This window comes from Macrobrachium rosenbergii, chromosome 2 (assembly GCF_040412425.1).
Source record: "Macrobrachium rosenbergii isolate ZJJX-2024 chromosome 2, ASM4041242v1, whole genome shotgun sequence".
NCBI classification, from domain to species: Eukaryota; Metazoa; Arthropoda; class Malacostraca; order Decapoda; family Palaemonidae; genus Macrobrachium; species Macrobrachium rosenbergii.
This window is the reverse complement of record NC_089742.1, coordinates 60,790,605-60,816,557: the sequence shown is the minus strand read 5'-3', so window position 1 is coordinate 60,816,557 and position 25,953 is coordinate 60,790,605. Positions and strand designations below refer to the sequence as shown.

At 36.9% G+C, this 25,953-nt stretch overlaps 1 protein-coding gene and 1 long non-coding RNA gene across 3 annotated transcripts in view; one reads left to right on the top strand and one right to left on the bottom strand.

Moving 5' to 3' along the window:
- The window catches only part of PAN2 (PAN2-PAN3 deadenylation complex catalytic subunit PAN2), a 63,117-nt gene extending 55,503 nt beyond the window's left edge, over positions 1-7,614 (top strand). For both annotated transcript variants that reach the window (XM_067119328.1, XM_067119336.1), the window contains 2 exons: positions 1,462-1,571; positions 7,006-7,614. In XM_067119328.1, coding sequence (XP_066975429.1) covers positions 1,462-1,571; positions 7,006-7,184 — 289 coding nt within the window. In that variant the 3' untranslated portion in view covers positions 7,185-7,614. The remainder of the gene's footprint in view (positions 1-1,461; positions 1,572-7,005) is intronic.
- LOC136847625 (uncharacterized) overlaps positions 1-25,953 on the bottom strand; it is a 626,800-nt gene that overhangs the window by 4,093 nt on the left and 596,754 nt on the right. The window lies entirely within an intron of this gene.

Genomic DNA, 25,953 nt, shown 5'->3' with positions numbered 1-25,953 from the left:
CTGTTCATATTCTTTCTTCCATCATACTCTCTCCCCTCCCCTAACAGTTGTTTTATTGTGCAACTGCCAGCTTTTTACTCTCAACTTCCCTTTCAGTGCTGAATAACTTCAGGTCTTAGCACTTGCCCTTTGGCCTAAATTTTGTATTTAATTCTTTCATAGCAGTGATAAACTGATAGAAAGAGACAGTATAATTCACAGCACTGAGTCGCATTCATAGACTCTTGATTGCTTTTTAACAGCATTGTTGATAATTCACTTCATCTAAGCAGTAATAAAATATGAATTCAAAGACCAAAGGTCAGTGACTGATAATGCTCATGTTTTCTCGTCTTGAAACACTGTAGGCATCATAGTTATAATTTACATGTCATGTTTACTTTTTCTACCAAGGAACAGGATTTATTTAAGAGGTCCTCATGGACTTAGGATCCCAAGAAACAGTAGTTTAAGGACAGAATTCCACAGGACACTGTATCTTCAGCTTGATTAACCTTCATACCAGTTGTTCAGGCAGTGTTACCAGAGAACATTATTATCCCCACCCCCAATTTGGTTACATGCTCCATCATTACAGTTAACTGTAAAAGTCAAATTGGATTACATGGTCTTTCAGTCATTACAGGTAGCTGTTGTAAATGTCAAAAGTGTCCAAGGAACACAGAGATCTGAAGTCCCAAGCAATGATGGCCTAGGGAGGGGAACACATATTTCCTTATGGCTTGTGTAATGCTGTTTTTGCTTGATGAATGAAAGTCAGGCATAGTTATGGCATATGTATTTACCTCAATTCAGGGTACTGCAAATATAAAAGAATATGATGAGTTCATTGCCCAGGGGCCAGGACCATGTAGTATGATCTGTTGTGATAATTAGCTTGAACATCCAACAGCTAAGTCTTATGTAAGTACAGTGAATGATTATGCACATAATTACACCACCTCACCTCAGTTTTTCTGTTCACTAGAGAAAGTGCAGACATACTTACAGTATCACAACAGATTGAACAAACAAGGAAGCCATTTTACAAGTAGTGTTAATACATACACATAATACAGTTTAGAGTAGAAAGGAGTCCCTTCTAGATTCTCATAGGGCTGGCCTAAAATATTTGCTCATAAATGAGGGGTCAAAATTTAAACTCGGTAATGTACATATTAGGTAGGAAGATAAATGGGGGAATAGACTGAAAGCAGTGGAGCCAGTGGCTAATGGGATGCTACAGGGCACTGTATGAGTCACCTTGTATATAATATCCTCCCACAGGTTTACCATAAACAGTAATTAAGTGGTAGTTTGAAACCAATATAGAAGTGTTAATTTCATAAGTATGATCTTGATGGCTAAAGTTCAATAATCTTCATTTGCCAACTTTCATCCATTTACTTCTTGGCTATTTTAACATATTATTGGGAGTATTTACTGAATAAGCGTATATACTAATTGCATTAAAATTTACAGAGTTATCAACATGACTGTGCCAGCAAATCAGCTAATAGACACTGTTCTCCTGTTCCACATGTCACACAACCGTATGGTGTCACTCAAGTTTCTTGCATGGCATTTTCTTAGTAAGTTTATGCTGTGTATTATTTTCATCTTTTATGTTGTAGTAATTTAGTGCAGTGAAATGGGAATATTTTTGGCAAATTTATATGCAGAAGGGAAGCTTTTTTTTCCTTCTCTTTTGCTGGTTCCTAGTACTATTCCTACCAATTTAGTTAAAATTTAGAAATGTATGCATAACAGTGTTTTAAGTTTTCAAATCATGAACCCATCAATCAGTTTAGCCCAGATTTTGTTCTGTTATGACCCCAGACATCTGTTTTAAGTCTTTTGTAGACAAAAGATTAAGAATAGTTAAGGACCACTGCTAATGCATGCTACTGACCTATCAGTAGGTAATGATTTCGCCACTTCACTCTCACATCAAAGGAATGTGATATAAACATGAGCACTGGAATGGGAAGGTGGCATTCAGTAAAAGATTTAGATGTGTTTGTATGAATTGTTCTTGCAGAATTACAGACCATTGCCTTGTATGGTGGAGTATCCCTTCAGTATGAGCTATTTGTTGAACTTAACTGGTTACTGGAGCAATTGGTAATATCCCTCATTTGCATGCCATGAACAATCACTTTCTTCAGCAATTACCTTGTGACATTGATGTTAGCTTTCAGCTAGGCTGTCCATTGCGCTTGAGTATTTGTGTGTTGATTAAAAACAAAAGTATAAAGGCATTGTGAGAGGTGGGAGCATTTGCATGGATGCTTCATATTCCTTTGGGTGATGTTCCACACAGGTAATTTATACCTATCCCCTTGTATGGGGTACAGTGGTTGGTCTCTGTAAGTGAGAGAAATGTAGCAGGAGAGAGATAGGGATAGGAAACTTTTGCCATTCTCATCAGGAGGGATTACTATTGTGGTGACTCTTGCCAAACCCTTCCAGTTTTCTTTCCCCCAGCTTCGTCCCTATTCTCCCTGGTCAAGGGGGAGGGGGTTAGCAGAGAGTGGGAAGCGCCTGCTACGAATTTTCTGTAGGTAAGAGGTTGAGTACCTTTGGAAGATTTGGCCTTCATTAAATATTCCATAGAGTCCCTCATTTGTTGCATTCCTTGATCTCTTATCTTTGACTCAGAAGGAGTCTGCCAGTGCTGTTGCTCCTGCTACCATCACTAAGAAGGTTGACCTTGTGGTAGTAGTGCTTCCAGCCATAGGTGTCCCTGCTTCTTCTTGAGCTGTAGTATTGATAACTTCCTGCTTTTGACCAGTCTTTCTGTGTTTTGAGTAGAACAAGACCAAAACTAGGAAGGGTAAGCAGCACAAGCACTGTCCACCACCACCACCTCCTCATCATCTTCACCCTCCTTCTAGAAGAGGAACAAGAAAAAGTCCAAGGCCTCTCCAAAGAAAGCCTGTAGAGCTTAAAGTGAGTACTCTTCTCAGTCTCTTGGGAGCAGTAGCTCTTGGACACCTACCAACAGGTGACTGATCAGCTGCTGGCTGTACTAGCATGGGTCTAACGGAGCACATTGTCACTATCTCAGCTTGGTCTGTCGTTGACATGATAACTGCTCACAGTTTTTCCTTTGGTGTTTTGCAAGGAACACACCAGCAGCACTACTCTTGCTTGGCTGGGGCAAGTCCGGCTCAGCCAGGGGTTTGCTTGTGACAGGTCTCCTCTCAGTACAAGCCAGCACCAGGAAAAACAGTTCACTTGTGACCATGCCGCTCCTTCCTCTTCTGGTTTGCCACTGGCCTCAAGGTTGTGTATGTATGGCAGTGAGTGTGCCCTTTCACCTGTTCCCTTTGCTAATACTGATTGGTACTATAGCCCTGAATTTCATACAGAATACATGAAGCCCTCGGCTTGTGTGTTTCACCCAATACCTTTGGCACTGATTGGATAACACAGTACTGGGAATAGGTGCAGCAGCAGACCTGTGACCCATACATGATAGGGCTGTTTTACCTTGTGCATGATGTATGCATGTGTGTGTGTGTGTGTGCGCATGGTCTTCAGACTGTGCACGTTCATGCAAGGTGTGCATGGTAACCTGCTTGCCCAGTGCATGGCATGCTCCCCAAATGTTCTTTTGACAGCTGCATTAGAGGAAGGTAGAAGTCCATTACTTGAGTGGCTTTGTGGGCCAAGGACAACCTTCTTATATTTTGGAAGGGCAAGTGGCACTACTAGGCCTGCAAGATTCGAAGTGATGAGTCACTGAACTGTTGAGTGACAACATAAACATTTACAGCGAGCAGGGGTGAACAGACAAGTGTCCTTAAACCTGTCAGTTGGCAGAGCAGATATGCATGAGTGGACAGTTTACCACACCTTTGAGCTGTTAGCCAGATCCATTGCAGGATGAAGGAATGTTTTGGTAGTTGAGCTCAGCTAACAGATTCATCTAGTAAAGAAGAATAATCTTTTCAGTTTTGCAAGGGATGGATGTTTGAGCTCTCAGAATCTTTGGTGATTGACTTGTTCACCATGTAACTAACACAGAGCTCTCAGTGTTTTGTTCTGTGGTGTCATTAACCTTGCTGGCCTTGGAGGATGCCTCCCAGTTCTCCTGGGACATGGTGAATACACTTTCATCTTCACTTCCTGTCCCATAGGTGGTCAACTGCATGTTGATCACTCCAGGGCTCAAGTAGTTTTCCTGGTCTGCCAGCTGTTGGTAGTCAACCATCCAGGGATAGTAGAGGTGTGTGAGGTCTCTGAATGAAGTTCCATGTAGAGAGAGAAGATCTTCCATTCAGCAAATTGTGGACCTTCTTATCTGCCTTTACTGAACAAGTTGTTCTTAGCCACCACTGTGACTGACTGCCTAGATCAGGCTTTCAGAATGAAAAGCATAGATCTTTTGGATGTGGCCAAACTGTCTATGCTAGTTAGGGCTTCCATCAGTCGTGCCCTTCCTTTACTTCCAGGGAGGGATGTAAGTGATGTGTGTACTCGTTTCAAGTAAAGGTGAGCTGTCTCTCATTACTTTACCCTCTATAGCAGTGCAGGTGCTTTAGTGGACGATTACTGCCATCATGTTGTCTGGATTATGTTTCTGCATAGTGGAATGTTATTGTAGTTCAACCCAACTGTTAATGTCTGGGTGCAGCGGTGTTTTGGTCCTTGCGCTCCTAAATAGCAAAAAGTTTCAATTATTTAAGGATACGTGATGGGTAAGATACTGGATTGTAGAAAACTGGTTTTTCTGTGTTCATCTTCAGTTCTTGAAGCAGTGCCATCACCTATAGAAGAACACTTGATTGTGCTTGTTTTTCCTTTCCCTACCTTTGAGGTGTGATAAACAATGTATTTCTCATTCCTTCTTTGCTTGGTGCTGGCAACTTCTCGTTATTCTCTTGCCTAGGGGTTTCCTGATCTGCTGTTTCTTTGGTTGAAGCACCTTGAGAGCACCCAGCCCTCTTTACTTGTCAGTCACCTTTTCTGTTATACAGCATACTTCTTGCATCTCTACACTAGAAATTCCCATGGATCGTGAAAGAAGTTCTTGCAGGATAGCAGGAATTTAGTGGTGTAATTTTCAAGTGTTTGGAGAACATGCATCAAGGGGAGGAGAATTGTCTATAATTCATAACAGAGAAGAGGGTATCTCTGCTCAGAGTTTGAATTTCAGCAGATCGCAGACTTTTCCTTTTACCCAAGCTGAGCTAGGTCCCTTTTAGTATTTTGATATAAAGGCTGGGGTTTGCCTTGGAAGTCTTTTTATCAGATTGGGTGAGATTTTTCCTCTGGAGTTGTCTGTACACTTTAAGTTATACAGCCTTTGTCTCTTGGAAACTTCTGTCATGAGTGACTTTTGTTCCTAGTGCTTTAGCCTTTTGAGGACATCTTTCAAGATTCTATTCCTTGATTGAACAGAGCCTTTATCTTTCCTGCAAAACAGGTTGTTGCTTGCACAATGGTTCATTAACAGTTTGGTCATCTTTTCCACCCTGATTTCTTGGTAAAATATAATGTTCCAAATAGGAGGAGCAGATGGAGAAAAAACCCTTCTCTGACAGGTAAGAGCTCTCTGTAGAGTTACCTAGAGGACAGGATGTCCTAACCTAACTTTTCTCTTCTCTGTGTCTCCTATGCTCTGTAAAAAATCACCAGAAAAGTGATTTGGCTTAGCCACTGTCAGAGTAGGACTGCACACTCACTTGGTCAGTGCACAAAGAGAGGTCTTTCTGATCTTCCCAATGGCAGGTTTTTCTATTTATTCAGTATTTCTTGCATATATTCTTGATAAGGCCAGTAGGTGAGGGGGTAAGCTTGTAAAATAACAAGCTCCCATCATCACCTGTTTTTTCCTTGAGCTCTTTGACACCAATGCACACAAACTAGTTAGGCATGGTTTCACAACTAGATGCTGAATAATCTTGCTTATGACATGATGTACAACACAGTCTAGACCAGGAAATGATAGGTAAATTAACAGGTGCCAGTTATCCACAAGATAAATTTCCAAGTGGATAAAATATAGCTGTTGCCCAACATATGTCCAAGTTCCATTTTGAGTACAGCAATTCATTTGTTCTTGAAATGGACATGAGTCCGGCATATGGTAGTATGGAATGAAATATTAAAACAGTTTTGGTATTTGGAGGTTGGTGTGGTGCACATCCCCCATGAATACCAGGGGATGACTGTATGTCAATGGGAAAAAATAAAAAATGTCATCCTAAAACATTTAGTCACAAAAATATGAAAATACATTAATTACTTTATGAAAAAATCTGCGAATAGGCAATTTTCCACGAATATGTTCCACAGAAAAATCCACGAATAATTGAACCCGTGAATGCTGAACCGTAAATAAGCAGAGGTTGACTGGAGAGAGAGAGAGAGAGAGAGAGAGAGAGAGAGAGAGAGAGAGAGAGAGAGAGAGAGAGAGAGAGAGAGAGAGAGAGATATTAATTCTCACTAGTGTGGGACCCATTTTCTTCCCATTCCCTCATGTTAACCATATGTAAACAAAGTTTTACAGTTGTTTGTAATAATTACTTTTCAGCTATATTAAATGGTTTTTAGGTAGCTTAATGCATACTGACATCCCTTAAGAGGCATTTAGTGTCCCTATAAATACAATCCTTTTATTTCACTGCCAACCTTCCCACCTACTGATTATTTTAGCCCCACCTATAGGCTACAGATGAGGCAATAATGGAGGGAGTTGGTAGGGAGATTAAGGAAATCCTAGGTGGGGAGGATCTTGCCTATTTAATAATAATCATGCCTAAGACAAAATCGAGAAGTTTGGAACATTTTCCCAAATTTACATTTGCTAAAATTTTCTTTCAAATGAAATTTTTTTATATTTATCAGATTTTCTTTCAAAAGAAATTTTTCTGTTTCTAGTATCACTGAATTAGTAGGGTGTGTGAAGTTTTGTCTGTAATAAAGAGAAAGATGGTGTGTTAGAGAATTTTCAGAGTATTCCTAAGTCATTCAAGTATTTTTTGCAATACTAACACCAATTTTTCCCTCCACCAGAAATAAAAATCCAAAGTGTTACACATGACAGTATTGAAGATGCTAGGACAGCACTTGCACTCTATCAGAAATATTGTGAATTAAAAGCCAGTGGTGATCTTGTTATGGAGCTACAAAATCTCTATGAAGCTGGGAAAAAGGCACAATGGAAGGTACCTGGAGAAGAAGAAGATGAATAAAAGTTTTTCGTATAGTGTTAAGTTATAGAGGAAGCTTAGGGGTGGTTATGAAGTAATGGTGAATGTTTGAAAATGGTGTATCATTTTTGTGTAGATGATTGCCATATCCAATATTAATAATAGGTTGATGTGTATAGAGATTTAATAATAAGGTGACTGAGGATGATTGACTACCATCTGTTTTTGACAAAAAAAAAAAATAGGCAGTTTGATACTTAAAAGATGTTCATGGTACAAATGATATTTGGTTTTATGAGTTTTTCCTTTTGTACTTAAAGGAACTATCACTAATTTTAATGTAAATAGGTCAATACGGTATTAAATTTTAATCTGTACATAAAGTGCAAATTACTCTGGAGTCAAAACATTTGTGGTTTTGAAACACGCCTTTGTACATTCTTTTTTATAATTAAATAAAATGTATTTTTTATACTTTTCTTTTATTCATTAACCTGTTGCATTAGTGTCATTTCAAGCTTCTTGATGAGCTGTGGGGAATTACAGCAAAGTCCCTGACTAATGTATATGCTCCTGCATTTACATCTACAGACTGCTGTACATTTCTCATTCTCTTGGCATCACACTGACTCAATGACAAGGTGATCATTCAGCAGAAGAAACACACTGTCCTTTCTGATGTAGACAAGTTTTTTGTATACTTGTAATTACTGTATATTCAAAGATACGTGTGCTTCAAAAAGCTGCCCATCTGGCCCTTTAGGTTTTCTCAGGGCTGGTATACTGGCATGTTATACCAGATGGGGATATTTTACTATATCCTTTACAAACCTGGCAGGGATTATATAGGTCTTTGCAACTGAAAAGATAACATGGATGCTCTTCATACTTCTGTCAAAACCTCCATAATTCAGTGGGTATAACACTTCACTCCAGGCCACTCACAGCTTTAGAATGACATACATAATAAAAATGGTGAGGTCTCAAGTGGCTAGAATGTCACTAGCATAAGGACTTGAACAAGAGCAGCCATTGCACAGAAGTCTCATGATTTTTGAGAACTACTGAGCCAGGTCTTGTCAACTCCCAAGTAGCCACATCAATTTGAACAAGAGATCTGTCATTGGTATAAGCAGTTCTCTTAAAATTTGTGCCTCAAAGTCTCATGTGATTTGACTGGTGTTAAACAGGGAAACACTATGTATATATCTCGTGATTGTGTGTTGACAACTTTTGTCTGATAACTCTCAAACATTTGTTATACATAACAGATGTCTCCTTTGATTATACCTCAGCAATGACTGATATATATTCTTGAACTGTCACATAACACTGGTCAATGGTGTCCATTACAGGTGGATTACATCAACTTATAAATAACATATCTTGTGTAGGATTAGGTAGAGGATAAGGTTGCACAAGGAAAGTATGACACCATAGGGGTCTAATTAGCAAGAGGGTAGTGCTGTCAGTGCACCGAACATGGTACACCAGGCATTACTAAAGGGCGTTTACATTATCCCTTTGACCCTGAGCTGCATCTACTTTTTTAGCCTTTTACTTTACCTCCATTCCCTCTTCCTTTCGTAAATCTTGTTGTCAAACACCTGTAACAGTTATGTCTTAGCTCAACACCTTTAGATCCTTGTACTTCATTTCCTTTAATTTCTGGATCTGTTTATCTTCCTGTCCAGCCACTCCAACTCCCTTTTTTCACTCTTACTAATTGCTGAATGACTAAAAATGACCCAGTGCTTGGCATGACAGACTCATTTTCATAAATCAAATCAAAACCATAGGTATCTACATGAAAACACCTGTCATTACTTTTTGGTTATAAGTTATGATTTAACTTTAAAAACTAAGAATTGATTGGGTAAGTCAGTGTATTTGAACCCCAAGGCACGGGAAAAGAAAACAACATTTACATTAGGACGAGAGCTTGACATGAGCTCATGGCTGGGAGTTTATATGAAAGAGATAGTCAGACCAGGAATTTCATCTGATATGAAGTACACCACGAGATGCAACTTTTTGGCCAAGTCTTAACTAATGCATGGCAAAAACTAATTAACCTTTAGGGCTGATATGAAAGTAAAAACATTAGTTAGACCAAGACAGTCAAACGAAGGGCACCTCTTTAATGTTACCCTGGCTCTTTGACTGGGCTGTGGATAAAGTTATAATCTTTAATGGTGTAGCATGTCTAAGGATAGGACCACCTTAAGCCACTATGTTACCCTCTTGATATAAGGAATTTTGTTCTTGGAGTTAGATCTGAACAACTACAGTGAAGGAGATGTTAAAATGAAGTGGGTATGACCCACACAAAAATCAGCAAACATGATCCTTTATAAATGACTAGTACACACTACCTAGCTTATTAGAGGCAAGTCAAGCCCTGATGTTTTGTGAGGAGCTTAACTATGTACTTGGGGATGATGGGAGGCTTCAAAGCTACCAGATACTTCCACTATAGTTTAATAAGTCGATGGACTACCTCGGCCATCAATGTGTAAACTGGATGAAGACAAGCAGCTTTCATATTTAATGAAAATTAAGATAGGAGGCACTGCTTATGTGCAAAAGTTGAATAAAATACTTAGGAAAATTATTTTCAGTCGTCAAAACAATGCTCTTATAAACGTTTGAGGGAGCCTTTCCCTGGGGATTTTCTTAAAACTGCCTTCATAGAAGTGTTTGCATTGCAAGAAAAAACTTAATACTATATTTGGTTGTTGAGAAGTCAATTACAACCAAGATCCCATCAAAACCAGCACATCTGCTCCTCAAGGCTAAAGCAGTCGCATCCACTTACAAGCATGTTCAACTCCTGCTAATGTGACCTAACCACCAGACAAACAAGATGAAATAAGATAGTACAGCAGTAGTTATCTTCATGGAAAGACCGTAAGAGTTTTAATTCTCCGAATCACTTTCAACCAAACAAAGATACTTACACAACCCATGGCAGAACGACTCAGAACACCAATTTCAAAAGAAGAGAGTTGTAGTAACTTTGAAGTAAGGATTAATGATGAAATTTTAAAATTAGTATGGATTTTTACTTTAACTACAAAGGTAAAAGTGATATGTAATACTTGATACATTTGCGTGAATTTACCAAGCACTAAAAATACATGAATAAAGTTTTTCTTTTATGTATCAGTCATATTGATTGTGTCATAAAATTTCCATAATTTCGTACACATACAGTACACTGCCATTCACCCCTACCTTGCAACATTCTTGCACTTCCTGGATAGTAATGGCCTTCCCTACCAATGCCTCTTTTGAACCATCCACCCAACCCTTTCTCAGTCTCCTTCTTCCACTTCTGAATTATACACGCCATTCATCAACCTATCATTATCCACTCTTTTCATGCACTCGAACCATTTCAAAATACTCCGATCCATCTTTTCATTTATGCTAACTCTTTTGCCACTTTTATCTAACTAAATCTCTCTTCTTATCTATTTTTCTTAAGCTGCGTACCCTACGCAAGCTGTTCATTGCAACAGCTTCAACTTTTTACCTTTCATTTATGTTTAAAATTCACTCTTTACTTCCATACAGGACAGCTGGCACAAAAATCTCTTCCAACATTTCCCCCCTGGCTTCCACAGATAACCCAAGTATCTTACAAAGTTTTCGCATACACCCCACTACCTTTTTTTGCTTTACCTATTCTGTGACTCGCCTCTTCTCTCATTCTGCCATCATCCACTGTGCATTTACTCTTAAATGCTAGTGTGAATCAAGAGCTCCTATTCAACTATCCATATTAATATCCATTCCTTGCTCTTGTTCAGTTACTCTTGTAAACACTCTCAAACTCCTTTAACAGTTTCTCTTCACTATCGTCAATCAGCACATTACATTCCATTCAAGAGTCATTTTCTTTAATAAAATTACCTCCACGATGAATATAATATGCTTGCGAATATAATATGCCAACGGAAACTGTCACTAATGAGCATGAGCTACTTATGGCCACTTGCAATTGAATTAAGGAGGCTGACTTCCATGCATGTAAGCGTAAGGGCCACTGTAGCCATAAAATTCAGACATACAATATTGGGTAGGACAGTAGCCTAGTCGCTATGAATGAGGCTAGAAATCTAAAGGCCTGTCTTTTATCCCAGACTTTTTGGCAATTCCTGTAGGGACTTGCTTTTGAAGAGGATGCACTTCTTGTAAATAGGTGATGAATGGAGAAGGGTTTCCTTACAGATATGAAAATTCAAGAGTAAAGCACCAGTATCAGTGAAAACCAGATGAATTTACTCAATGAGGTCAGTGTCCATGATGTAAGACAACTTTTGAAGTTGAATCGTTGTAGAAGTAATCTTGCTAATCCACCGCTGATTAAATGTGTCAGTTACCTCACTGGACACTCTTATAATGATTATTTTGTTAGCCTTTCTTTAGGCAAAGAGGTAACACATGTCTGTTGATCAAGGGTCTTAAGAATATGGCTCATGACTATGATAGAACCCAGGTAAGACGTGTAACAGTAATTTGCTAACTAGTACATAGTGACACTGCATTAATGTAGTCACTGCATCAGTGCAGGTAGCCTCGTCTTACAGAAGATACCATGTTGAATATACTGTACTGTATATGGTATTAGGCATGAATGGCCTTTTGCACAGTTCATATAACAATCACCTTACAAGCACTATAGACAAATTCACGTTCCACAACTTAACACAGCTACGTTTTACTACCAGAGCGCAGCCTAATGTCCTATAGCATAGCTCCTTCACAAAGTGGAGTAATACAGCATCAAATTATTCAGTCTGTTATATGGGTAAAATAACAGATGGGCACATAAGGTCTGTACTGTATAGAGCATGAACATGGGCACTAACAAGGAAGCTGCAAGAGAGTTTGAGGTGTGAACACAGAATGTTAAGATTCATGGCCGAGTATGGTGAGAAGGTCCTATTACAAATGAGGGACTGGTGGAAAGATGTGGTATCAAAGAGACTGGAAAAGAGACTAAGATTTCAATACTGAGATGGTCTGGGCACGAGCAGGGATGAGAAACCATTGGTCAGGATAACTATAGATATAGAAGTAACAAAAAGAAAATCTGTAGGAAGACCCAGGAAATCACGGAGGGAATGGGGTGGATGAGGACTCGCAACTGAGGGAAGTTCAGTCAGAAAGAGCAACGAACAGAGGGAGTGGTGAGAGCCCCTTTTGTGTGTCTAACACCATAAAGGCAAAATCGAACGTAAAGGAGTTCATGGTAATGAAGATGAAGATGATGACTGAATGAATGAATGGCTCCATAAAGCACTCTAATCGTGGTGTACATGTAACACTGTTGCCTCACTTTGGACCAAAATTATTATTGTCCATAGCACTGAAGCCTTGTAGTGTATATCCAGGCAAGATCTATGGACAGAGGGGTTACCAAGGATTTTACCGCCCCATTGTAGATGGTGGCAAGATAAATCAGAGTATCTAAAGAGTGGGGCCACAGCTACTAATCTTCTTTTGGGGGAGGTCCTTCATCCTTTGACTTCTAACAACAATTTACATGGCAGCAGAGCAGTAGAGGTAACTGTGATGCAAGGAAATTCATTTTGTCCTTTAACCAAATATTTGCGACTGGATAGTTTCTTCTCAATTTGGAGCAATCTAAATAAAATAACATTATGAAACCACGGCTCAGTATGTTTGTGAGATCTTAACTCCCATCAAGTTCCCAAAACAGGTTGATGGTACCCGACAACACAATACCATGAACAGCAGAACTTGTAACTAGCAGAGGAAGGGCCCAAGGAAAGGAGTCAGAGCTATGAATCCAGAGATAGGACAGAACAATGTCCTGTCCCAAATTCCACAAAATTCCAAAGGCTACAATAGGCACGACATGCAGCAATCACGAAGAAACAGAGGACATCAGACATGCAGCAGAAAGGAGGCCATCACACAGACCCAGAAAGCCTACAAGCAGTACACATTCCATACCTGCTTGATAGCTGGACTTCAACGGAGCGTCTGATGGCAGTGACGGTGGTACACAAAGTTCTAAAATAGGAATCTTGTCATTTCATCCTTGGGATTTTTATCATATTACCATGATTGTTGCAAAGAAAATATACTGGCGATTTGATCTTGATCTTGCCAAGCAATTCTCTCACGAGACCCACAGAGGAAATGTATAACCAGTGCTCTAGGCAGTTTGTGGAATTTTTTCCACAATTAAGGAAGCTTATTCCTGGTTCCCTGTCAACTATTCCAATTATTAGTACCAAATTTGCATTTTTTCTCATTTTCGTGATGTTTCCAAGTTTACCCCTTGCTATTCTCTATGTATAACGACATTTTGCCCCGAGTATCCATATTCTGATATGAGTACTTTTAAAGAAACACATAAGACATTATTTTCTCTTCGTATCCTAGGAAGTTAATTTCATTCATCCTTCGTTATAAGAAGAATATTAAAGAGCATACTCAGAATATTGTACGAGTAATCTGGAAATGCAGTTAATACTAATATATATAAAAAAAAATCTTATTTGTTCTCTACCCCTTATATTATTACCTCACCTTTCCCACAGAGAGTTACGTATATCAAATTTCACTTCCTCCCGCTGGCTATAAATTCTTCAGACGTAAAAAGCCAAGCAAAAATCTTTGGAACTGCATGTAATAATATTGACTATTCTTTCTGTCCTTATTTGGACTTCTCGACCGCCTCAGTTCCTTCACATAACATCAGCAAACCTCATAATGAGTAAGTTCTTTCGCTTCAATAAGACAACGCTAAACTACCAATTCAAGCACGTTTTCTACGAACAGCATTTCCTCCTTCAGGCAGTGCCACTTGAAATACTCCATTCCGTTTACACTGCATACAAAACCCAATAATGTTTTAAGAATTCTAGAAAGCAGAAAAATCCCAAGAGATGCAGTAACAACTTGCAGATATCACCTTTTTAAAGTCCATACTATGGACTATACGCAGAGCTGTTTCAAACTTATTACATTTCTGTACGGTCTCTACAGATATGGATCGTCAGGGGCCTTTGTTTGTAATCTTTTTGACAGTCACAGCCTCACAAGTCACGAGACTTTTATAATTTGTACTGGAATTGGGCTCATTGGTTCCAGAAATTAGTAGTGATGTGATGGTGTCGTCATATGACAGAAATTAAATCAATTTTAAGACTCCAACTCACAGTCAAGGGTGTTAACAGATTGTGTTGATTACTTCATAAAGCTGAAATGTCTGTACTGAACTGGCTAAAGAAAGGAAAAGGTAAGTAAACCAGGCTTCCTTTTATGACAGTAAAATAAGATCAGTGATAGGCCTAAATATGTTAAAAAGAAGTTTTCGTTTACTGTATTCCTAATAGGCCTAGTTTAGATTTTTAGTAAAGTTCAGTTTGCATGAATGTTGATTGCGTGCATGAATGACGTATGTATGTAAGTATACATGTATATAGCCTATGTATATATATACATATATATATATTGTCAATTCAAGCCGCCCCCTCAAAAAAAAAAAAAAAAAGCCAGAAAACGCATTTCAAGTTTGGTGGACAAATGGACCTTTTTGTTCTGAGTGGTATATTAGGGGAAATTTCCCTTGAACTAGACAAGAGCTAAAATTTTTTTTTTTTCCCAAATATATTGTAGACCTTACTGAAAATTCTCATAAGGCCTCCAAACCAAGCCAGGAAACAAGATAATGCTATAAACTTACGTTTTATTCTAAAAACTCTTTTTGGGGATTTGGTCTGAAATGGACCTTTTGGCAGGGATGTACTCAGTTATATGTAGGCTATGTAACCTATGTGTGTGTGTGTGTGTATATATATATATATATATATATATATATATATATATATATATATACTCATATATATATATATATATATGTATATATATATATATATATATATATATATATATATATATATATATATATATATATATAACGTTCAAAAAAGACTCGGCCGCAAAAACAAAGGAAAGAGTCAATAGGTCAGAATCAATAATATGTAACACACATAAAACAAAGCCACTCCAAAATCTAAAAACATAACAGCCACCTCACACGTCTCGAACTGTAGACCTACCCGCCCAGTTCTCCTCGTTGCTGGGAGAAAGGGAGCTGGGGACTTGGTAACATGTACACATTCGCTACCGGGGTCTAAGCGATGTCAGGCAGGGCAGCCGATCGAGGCTACGGACTACCCCACCGCCAAATCAAAGTTCTTCAAAAGAAGGCATCGTGCTTACCCCATATGAAAATGGGAAAAAAGCACGTTAAAAACGAAGAATATAATATATAAATTTGTAGCTGAACATAACTTGCCATTGAGAATACTTGAACATCTCCCAAAATTCATTGCTTCTGTAGCTCCAGATTCAAAAAATTGCAAAGGAAATTCACTGCAGCAGAACTAAGGGCACTGAGTTTATTACGAAAAAGATAGGCCTAGAGAGTTTTAATCAAGTTGTTGAGCATTTAAGATCAAATAAATATTCCGTGATCCTTGGCGAGAGCACAGATGTTTCTGTTACTAAACAACTAGCTGTGTGGTCAGAACAGTAGATGAGGAAATTCAAAAGGTTAAGGACTTATTTTTACAGCTAATTGATGTTACTGATGCAACAGCTGATGGGATATATAATTCACTGGTTGATTTCTTTACAAAACATAATATACCTTTTGCTAATATGATTGGTATGCTGCAGATAATGCTGCAGTTATGATGGGAAATGTTGGTGGGCTGAAGAGAAAGTTAGAGGACAAAGTTCCGAATCTGTTTGTAATGGGTTGTATTTGTCACTCCCTACACTTGTGCTCTTCTAATGCTTGTTTAAAAATTCCAATAACTGTTGAAGATCTTTGCCGAGATATATACAATTATATATATTTCACAGCCCCAAACGCATTTCACAATTCAGGGAAATGCAAAAGTTTGCAGAAGTTGAGCCACATAGGTTACTGCACCCATCACAAACAAGATGGCTGTCTTTACAACCTGTTGTGGAGAGAATTCTGGAACAATGGCCAGCTCGTTTTATTTTTCCAAGCTGCCTCTTTGGAAGACCATATACAGTCAGCTTCAACAATTCTTAATGCCCTTGGTAACCCCATATACAAGTTGTATATAAGTTTTCTAAGCTATATCCTTCCCATTGTTTCCAAAATTAACTTATAGAGTTTCAAAGTGTATGAAAATCTAAGTAGATACTACAAAACAATTTTAGGGAATTTCATCAAAATTGAAGTCATATTGTCATCTTCTGATGTATTTACTATTGATTGTGCTAATATTTCATCCCATTTAGATGAAAGTCAGTGGTATTTTGGAAGCAAATTTGATGCTGTAGTGAGAGAGGAAAAGGGGATTTCTGTGGAAGAACTTAAATACTTGAAGAAAAAATGTTTGGACTTTTATATTGAACTGTGTTCGCAAATGCAAAATCGCTTTAGTTCATTTAGTGAAATTTTGCCATTATTCACGGCATGCAATCCATCAGTTGTTTGTGGCAAGGTCATAACAAATCTTATTCCTTGAATGAGAAATTTTCCAGACTTAGTGAATGATGCTGATTATGATGCCATCATTAATGAGTGGAGGGCACTGCCATTTTTTTATAATCAGACTTTTTCAAAAGACCCAGTGGAGTCTTGGTTTTAAGGTTAAGAGAGAGAAAAGTGCATTTGGAAATTATGTATTCCCTTTAGTTTCAAAATTGATGATCAACGTGTTGACCCTTCCTCATTCAGCACCAGCAGTTGAGCATATTTTTTCTAAAGTCAATCTCATAAAAACAAGAATAAGAAACAGGCTGAACACGGTTACTATTAATGGACTTCTATTAACAAAAGAAAATGGAGGAAACACTCCATGTTTTGAATGGGAGCCAACAGCAGAAATGGTAAATTATAATATCGCTGATAAACTGCATACTGCTTCCAGTGTTCATTCCTCAGATGATGATGATACATAATGCACCGACAACATCAATTTTCTTTCATTTTTCCAAGCAGTAATATTCTTTATAAGTTAATCTAATTTTTCATTAAATACTGTTAGTGGCATTGGATTTATTTAAGTATCAATACATGTAAAAGCTGTGTAAAACGCGTACCATAATGCCGATAAATTCATAATCTAAGACAGACTTAGTATTATTTACACCATTAAATTCCAGGGAAGACATTATGCATTATACATAAAAAACAAATTACCAGTGATGAAGAAGGTAAGTTTCAAGTATGGTTCGTCAGTAATTTTGCTTTTTATTATCACTATTTCATTATATTTATAATGAATTTTTACCTTTAAACACATAGCACTTCATAACAATATGGTACATTTTAAGGAAAATGGTACTTTCTTTGGTACATTTTTGGAAAAATTGGTACATTTTTGGTAAAACTCATCTCTGTGAGCAACAACACTATATATATATATATATATATATATATATATATATATATATATATATATATATATATATATATATATATATAATATATATATATATATATATATATATATATATATATATATATATATATATATTTAACTTTATTACATATGCAATTGTTCTGTGCGTTGGTAGAATTACTAAAAGGACCTCATTCAAAATGGATGGTATCTAATGGAGTATTTATTTAGAAAAAGTTACAAGCTTTCTTGGACACACAGTCCACATTATCAAGTATCCGTACCTACTGATACTTGATAATGTGGACTGTTTGTCCAAGAAAGCTTGTAACTTTTTCTGAATAAATACTCCGTTAGATACCATCCAATTTGAGCGAGGTCCTTTTTAGTAATATATATATATATATATATATATATATATATATATATATATATATATATATATATATATATATATATATATATATAGTCTCGGTAATTGGCTACTTGGAAATCTTAGCTTAATGATAAATAATATTGCCAAGACCAGGAAGAACATTCTTATTGTACAAGCTTTCAGGTATAAAACCTCATCATCAGGCTGAAAAAACCGACAAGGATGAGAATCAATAAAATTACAATAAAATGAATTGTCATAATAAATCTTCAGCAAAAATACTAACGAAATATATAAAATGAACAAGTAAATACAAACTAAAAGGGTGAGACGTAAAATAACGAAAAATTAAAAACACAAACATAAAAATATGAAAATAAAACTAAAGTGAAATGTAAACAAACTACCACTCACAAAGTAAAATATTTAACGACCTAATTGAGTACCTACTATGAAATTACACGATAGCTAGTTGAATACCAGACGAGTTGTTGTTCAATTCCGGCTTCATCTTTTTAATAGTCAGCGACTCTGAAATTAAAAGGTCCAGTCTATTTGAACAAAAAGACGGTACCCGAAAATCCAGGTCAGTGAAAGGATGGTCTTGTGTTAAACTGTGTTAAACCTCAGATCAACTGCAAAGCCCTCTACCGACAAATAGACAGCATCGAGGAAGAGCTTCGTCAAATCAGGGCACAGAAGCAACCTTCAGCTGCTACCAAGAGACGCGCAAAAGCCCTGGCTAAAACTCCAGCAATCAAGAAGCCCCTAAGTAGAGAAGAAGCACATAAGACAATGAGGATTGAATCTGCAGCCAGACTCCGAAGACTGGAGCAAGACGCTAAAATGGTAAAAAATCTCTACAAGATAAACTCTGTCACTTGAGGACTCCGCAATTTTAGGAAGACGGCTGGTTTGCTATAATTATAGTAAGAGAAAGAAGACAGGACACTTTGATGTTGAGAAAGCTTGATGGAAATCATTCCTGGACACAGCTGTGGAAGAATCCCTAGGCGAAGAAGAGATTACAGCGACTGGTTGGACTGGTGGTAAGTGCCCGAAGATTGGACTCTCCTGCCACATGATACCCTCTGGATGGGGTATCAATGCCCACTCACATATGCTAGGAAGGCAACCACTGGCGCGGCGTAAGAACCCGTAAGTTTCATGCCCACTTCATATGTGAACTGGGCTATGCATTGCATATTGGATCCCATTTTTGCATATACTCCAGTGGCAACCTCTGGCGCGGCGTAAGAACCCGTAAGTTTAATGCCTTTTATATATGCAAAATATGGGTTATGCAGTGCATACTGGATCAAATTCTTGCATATACTCTAGTGGCAACCTCTGGCGCGGCGTAAAAACCCGTAAGTTCAATGCCTTTTATATATGCAAAATATTTGATCGCAGTACGGCAGGGGCACCAAGACATCGAAGGGCGAGCCATCAGGAGTCGCTGTAGTTCACCGTCGTGGGATTTGGAGATCGAAAGTTTCCTGTCTGTAGCAGAGGACTGATTGAATTGTGGATGTCATCAAGGAACCAGACGTTTCCAACAGTGAGCAGAGAAATGGCTGCATTTTGGAATGTCAAGAAATCTCCTGTTTTCTGTCAATCGCAGAGGAATGATCTGGAAGTTCGTCACTGATGTAGGATCATATAAACTGAGGATTCCATCTCTCTTGGCTAGCCGATGGAGCTGAGAATGGGGAAGGGTCCACCCCTGGCAAAAATAAACCCCCATTCAACGAAGCTCTGTTGGCGAGGATGCCCCAGGGGTGAGATCGCTTGCGATCGTTAAAGGCCCATATATATATATATATATATATATATATATATATATATATATATATATATATATATATATACATACATACATACATACATACATACATACATACATATATATATATATATATATATATATATATATATATATATATATATATATATATATATATATACATACATATATATGTGTATATGTATATATATATACATACATACATACATACATATATGTGTATATGTATATGTATATATATATATATATATATATATATATATATATATATATATATATATATATATATATATATATATATATATATATACATGCAAGCGAATCCACAGGAAAAGTCAGGCAGAAGTTCAGTAGTACCAAACGCTTTCACGTTTATTGACGCATCGTCGGGGTACGAATGAGACAAAAATATGAAGAAGGTTACAAAGTAAACAAAAAGAACACGAATACCAGATGGTCAGTTGTCAAGGGTAATAAACAGAAAGTTAATCCAGGATAATCCCGGATCGAGCTGTCACAAACTGAACCTAAGACCACACAAAAGAAATACTAAAGTTTAGGCTTACAAAATCCAAAAACATGTATAACCTTGAATACCAGATGGTTAATTGCCAGGGGTTAAACAGAAAAGGTTAATCCACGGTAAATCCGGGATCACGCGGTCAAAAACTAATCCAAATATATACTTAACCATAGGGCAAGCGACTTCTTACGCATTCAAATTGCAGAAACGTATATTAATTTTGCTTATATTTATCAACAACTTTTTTAATTATTAATGCATCAAGTTTAAATAAACCAAGACTTATATTTAGAACACTTTCATTATTTGACTTAATAAAACAAGATTCGATGATATTCCTTTTAACCGTGTCATTGCACGGGACTAAAGGTCTTGCTTTACTCCAGTTAATAGGATGATCAAAATCTCTCATATGTACGAATAATGCATTCGATATTTGGCCAGTTCTCACAGAATATTGGTGTTGTTTGATTCTTTGTGAAAGTGGTTTTCCAGTTTGTCCATAATATATTTTATCACATTTTTTACAAGGAATTTCATAGATGCAGCCAGAAACATCTTTAGGAGAATTTTTGATCACTAAACTCTTAACATTAAAATGACTGAAAACAACATTTATGTTGAAAAGCTTTAAAATTCTAGGAATTTGTAAAAACCTTTCATCATACGGTAATTTGAGAATATTATGCTTACTGAATTCAAGCTTGTTATTAGTTAAATAAAATGTTTTCCTGGCTCTTTTCCGTGCTACATCTACAAAGGTCCTTGGGTATTTAAGTTTCAAAGCAATATCATAAATAGTTTTGATCTCAGTATCAATGAACTGCGGACTACAAAAATGGCTGAAAAGGTGAAATTTCTATCATGTCTATGGACAGTTACATCAAGAAAATTCAAATTACAATTTCTTTCTTCCTCTACAGTAAATTTGATAGAAGGGACTAAATTATTTAGCTTAACGAGAAATTTCTGGAGATTTTCGTGAACTGGCCAGATACAAAAAATGTCATCTACATACCTAAACCATATAACTTTTCGGGGCAAAATTCTTGGTAAGAATTTTATCTCAAAAAATTCCATGTAAATATTGCTAACGACAGGAGATAAAGGATTACCCATAGCCATACCAAACTTTTGTACAAAAAATTCTCCATTGAAACAAAATTTACTATCTTTGATACATAACCTTATAAGTTTTGTGAGGTTTGCTACAGTTAAGGGAATGTCATAACTTACTAATTCTTCCTCAAAAAATTCCAGTAAATCATCAACCGGCACTTTTGTAAATAAAGAGACAACATCAAAACTAACCATAGTAAAATCAAATTTCAAATTCAAACTATTCAATTTGTCTATAAAGTCGACATTATTTTTTTATATTCGTATTAGAAATGTTTCCTACCAATGGTGTAAGAATTTTTACAAGCCATTTAGATAAGTTATACGAAACTGAGCCTGTTGAACTAATGATTGGTCTAATAGGGTTACTGATTTTGTGCGTCTTGACTAAACCGTAGAGATATGGTAGGGAGGGGCACTGAGTGGTAAACTGTTTAATTAAATGGTCAGAGCCCTTAAAAATGGATTTAATTTGTTTGCTAAAATGAAAGTTAGCTGTCTGTGTGGGATCTGACCCCAGTTTCGTATAAGTTTCACTATCATTCAATAATGCCATTATTTTATTTACGTAGTCACTTTTATTCATTATTACCACTGCATTGGACTTATCTGCCTTTGTTACTTGCAATGTTTCGTCTTTTTTAAGGTTTTTGTAGGCCTGGAGAAATCGTACGGGAACATTTGGGGAAGAAGGCTTGGCCATAGCACCATACACAATACCTTTACAAATATTGATGTCATCAGGACACAAATCATGGCTAAATTTTTCCAAATAACCGTCAGAAACACCAAAACTTAATACATATCCTAAAGTTTTGGTGTTTCTGACGGTAACCTAGACTATGTTAACATTTCAAAATCATTTTGTTATTTGGAAAAATTTAGTCAAGATTTGTGTCCTGATGACATCAATATAGTGAAGGGTTTTATAAGCTCTTTAGACGACGGTATGGACTAGTGAAGGCTTTATAAGCTCTTTCGACGACAATGTGGACTAGTGAAGGGTTTCATAAGCTCCTTCAACGGCAATCTTAATGGCTGAGGCGTCACTCAAAAATACTTTTTTTTAAGTCTGTGTAACCCTGTGCAACTCTTAAACAAACTCTCCAACTTTTCGGAAATATAGAGGCAAAATGAAAAAAACACAACGAAGTTACTGATAACCACTACGTGTAGGCTGTGAATTCTTTAGTCTAAGTAAAGTCCACCTGTCTTATTTTCCCGGAAATTTAAAATATCTAAACACTCAATAGACAGTACTGTCATGTTGTAAAATAATGCGATCGTTATTTTTTTTCATTTTATAATAAAACTGAGCCAGTATTAGACTCTTATAGTTGACCACGTTCCACCAACCTCAAAATGTTATTATAAACAATAAACTGAAGAAGAGAGATAATTAGAAATAGAAACCGCATTAACAGAAGATGGCATCCATACTACTACTACAAAGGCAGGACAAACATTTATTTCCGTTGCTAGACTTCGCTCCCCTTCTCTCTCTTATTCATGACTTAACACACCCGGAATAATTAGGCCCTTCTACCAAGAAGGTAACTTGTTGCACAATATGCCAAACAAAGGTGAGGTGGTCAAATATTCCTGGCATTTGCCTCTGGCAACACCAGAATTCCAATAAAATAATTCCGTTGACTTTTATCATTTTTCGCCATTTCGTAAGAACCTGGACTGCGAAAAGATACACTTTACGAACACACGGTCTCACTAACACACAAACACACACATAAATACAAAATCACACTCACTCACACACACATACACTCACTCTCACTGACTCATTCATATATATATACATTATATATATATATATATATATATATATATATATATATATATATATATATATATATATATATATAAATAAATATTTATGTATATATATATATATATATATATATATATATATATATATATATATATATATATATATATATTCATTTAAACACACGAGAGACTTTTTATACCCAAAATTATCAATTGACAGTGAGTTAATTTTACTCTGGAAATAACATACACCCAAGGGGAATTATAAATAAGTGCATCTGCCATGGTCAGGATTCGGTTGAGTCGGCTGTCTTTTGCTGTACCTAAAACAGACACAGGTTCAAATTAGGGCCGGGGCAGACGCACATATCAGTCGTAATTCTTCTTGGGTATAAGTTACTACCAAGGTAAAGCGAATACATTATCAAGTGATATTTGTAAATATATAATGAGTTATGCCCAAATATAAAACGGTACTGAAAGCCAAATGACATAGGATGGGGAAATCACTGGAAATAGTTCAGAACTTCGTTTCCTAAAATAACTGCATTAAATATTTGCCATATCACCTATATTCCAATATCTTCTATCTTTTTATTCCAGATTATTTCGCCAACAATTATTCTCTTTCAGAATTTATATGACGCTCCAAATCTTGAAAAAGAAATGTCACGTGGACTCAAAATAAATGTGTTACTCGTACAAAGTCCAAAACAGCAGTAACACACCTATGAATATATGCCAATAGACGCCCAATTCTTACGCTTTGAAGAGGTAGATGATAATTTCCTAATTAAATCGGATGCCAACTGTCAGAGCAAAGGCCGTAGACAGGAACTGACACGGTCTCCGAAGCTTCTGGGCTTCAGCAGATGTCATCTACTATGTCAGATTGTCTCAGGCGGCAGCACTTTGATGAAGGCGACATACGAATGCACTGCCTAAAAGAACCGCCGACACGTTACGTAACCGAATATTTCCGCTCGTTAAAACGAGATACAGGATGGCATTTCGTTATGTTCTTTTATGAACAGAATCAGCGGCATAGATTCAAACAGCAAACCGAAGTTTCAGTATTTTTTTTTATTGTCAAAGTCACGGAAGTAACCAAGTCGAAGCCACCTACTCAAGCGACGGAACACTCGGCGCGAGGGAGACCTTCTCCATAAAACATCATGATAGCAACGGGTTTCATTTACATATAGAGCTGTACGTATGCACTATGTCCTCCTATTCCTTCTTCTCGTGTTTCTCTTCCCTTTGTGAAAATACGGAATAAAGAAATAAAGATAAATACTAGCCGGTTTTGCATGACATCTTTCAGAAGATCAGATAAATATGGTAATCTTTCTCTTAAAAAAAAGAAAAAAAAAAACAAGGGAAGGAAAAAAACCGAGATAATCACGGTCTAGCACATCATCCAATAACGTTAACGTCACTTGTTCCAAATGTCGAGAATTTCTTCAACCTACAATGACATCAAGTGTTAAGTTCACAGTGACAGCCTATCATTACATACGCGAGTATTCAAGTTGCAACTGCAACTATAAATTACCCCCAAAAGAGGCATTTTTCATAACGACCACTTTCTTTCCAACGCCGCGAAATTCCTCTTGAAATTATTTCCATGTGACCAACACCTACCATTCCCCCTTTTTTGCCTGATGAATAAGATTATCTGAACCAGATCATAATTACTACTCGAAGAGGCTTTTTGGTCGTGAAACAGCAGAAAGACATTCGTATGGTTCTTTGTGACTGTCACGAAAGATATATAAAAAATATTTATTATGGTTACGAAGCGTGTGCTTGCTTGCGTGTGTCTTTTGGACAAGAGAACAAAACGTCTCTCTTATGGCTATTATATACTTGATTTATGGCTAAAGTATAAGTAGAACGCTTTGAATGAAAGCGTTTCTCCAGAAAACGAGATTTTTTTAATATACATTTCTCTCGACGGTAAAAACGACGATGCTTCTCCCCTCTTCTTAAACAAGAAACTAGTCGTGATATCTGTTTATTCAGATGCAATTACTCCACCTAATTTTGCATTACTTTTGTATTTTCTTTGAAGAAAATCGAACGAGTGGCTTTTTCCAACAGAAGGCATTAGAAAATTTTTACTGTCATAGCAATTGTTTTATCCATATCCACTGGCTTTCCGGTCTCATGACAAACTGTGGCTTACACAAGACAGGTAAGGCTTGTTAGAAGTTCCATTAATCACTGAACCTTCAAAAGGCTGCGTTAGTGTTTCCCTTAAAACTTTTATTCGAACTCAGGACCAATGAGATTATTTCCAGTGGCCGAGTTGTGTCACTAGGAAAGTTTTTCATAAGATTCCCAGTACTTGGTCTCACGCTGGAAAAAAAAAACACTTCGACCGGAAAAAAAAATTAAATATCTTTTTATGAAGTTCGGTAGAAAACTATACTGTGAAGAATAAATACATAAATGAAAACAGGATTCAACTCAAGTACGACTGCTCCAGGATTTCTACACCGATTACGCAGAATGTTCCAGCAAGTTATAGTGAAGAGTTCCCTTGACTGTGTATTATGCAAGCGAGTTTGCTTCTCCTTGTCATTCTTTTTTGAAATATTCATCCTAAAGTAATGAAACTGGCTCGAATGTAATCTGCGAATAAATATGAATGAGGCAATTAATACAGGAGCTTTGAAATAAAGGATAAACATGATCGCTTATGGAAACAATAATGCTTCTGATAAAACTAATTACGTTCAATAGTTTTATTTAGATATAAA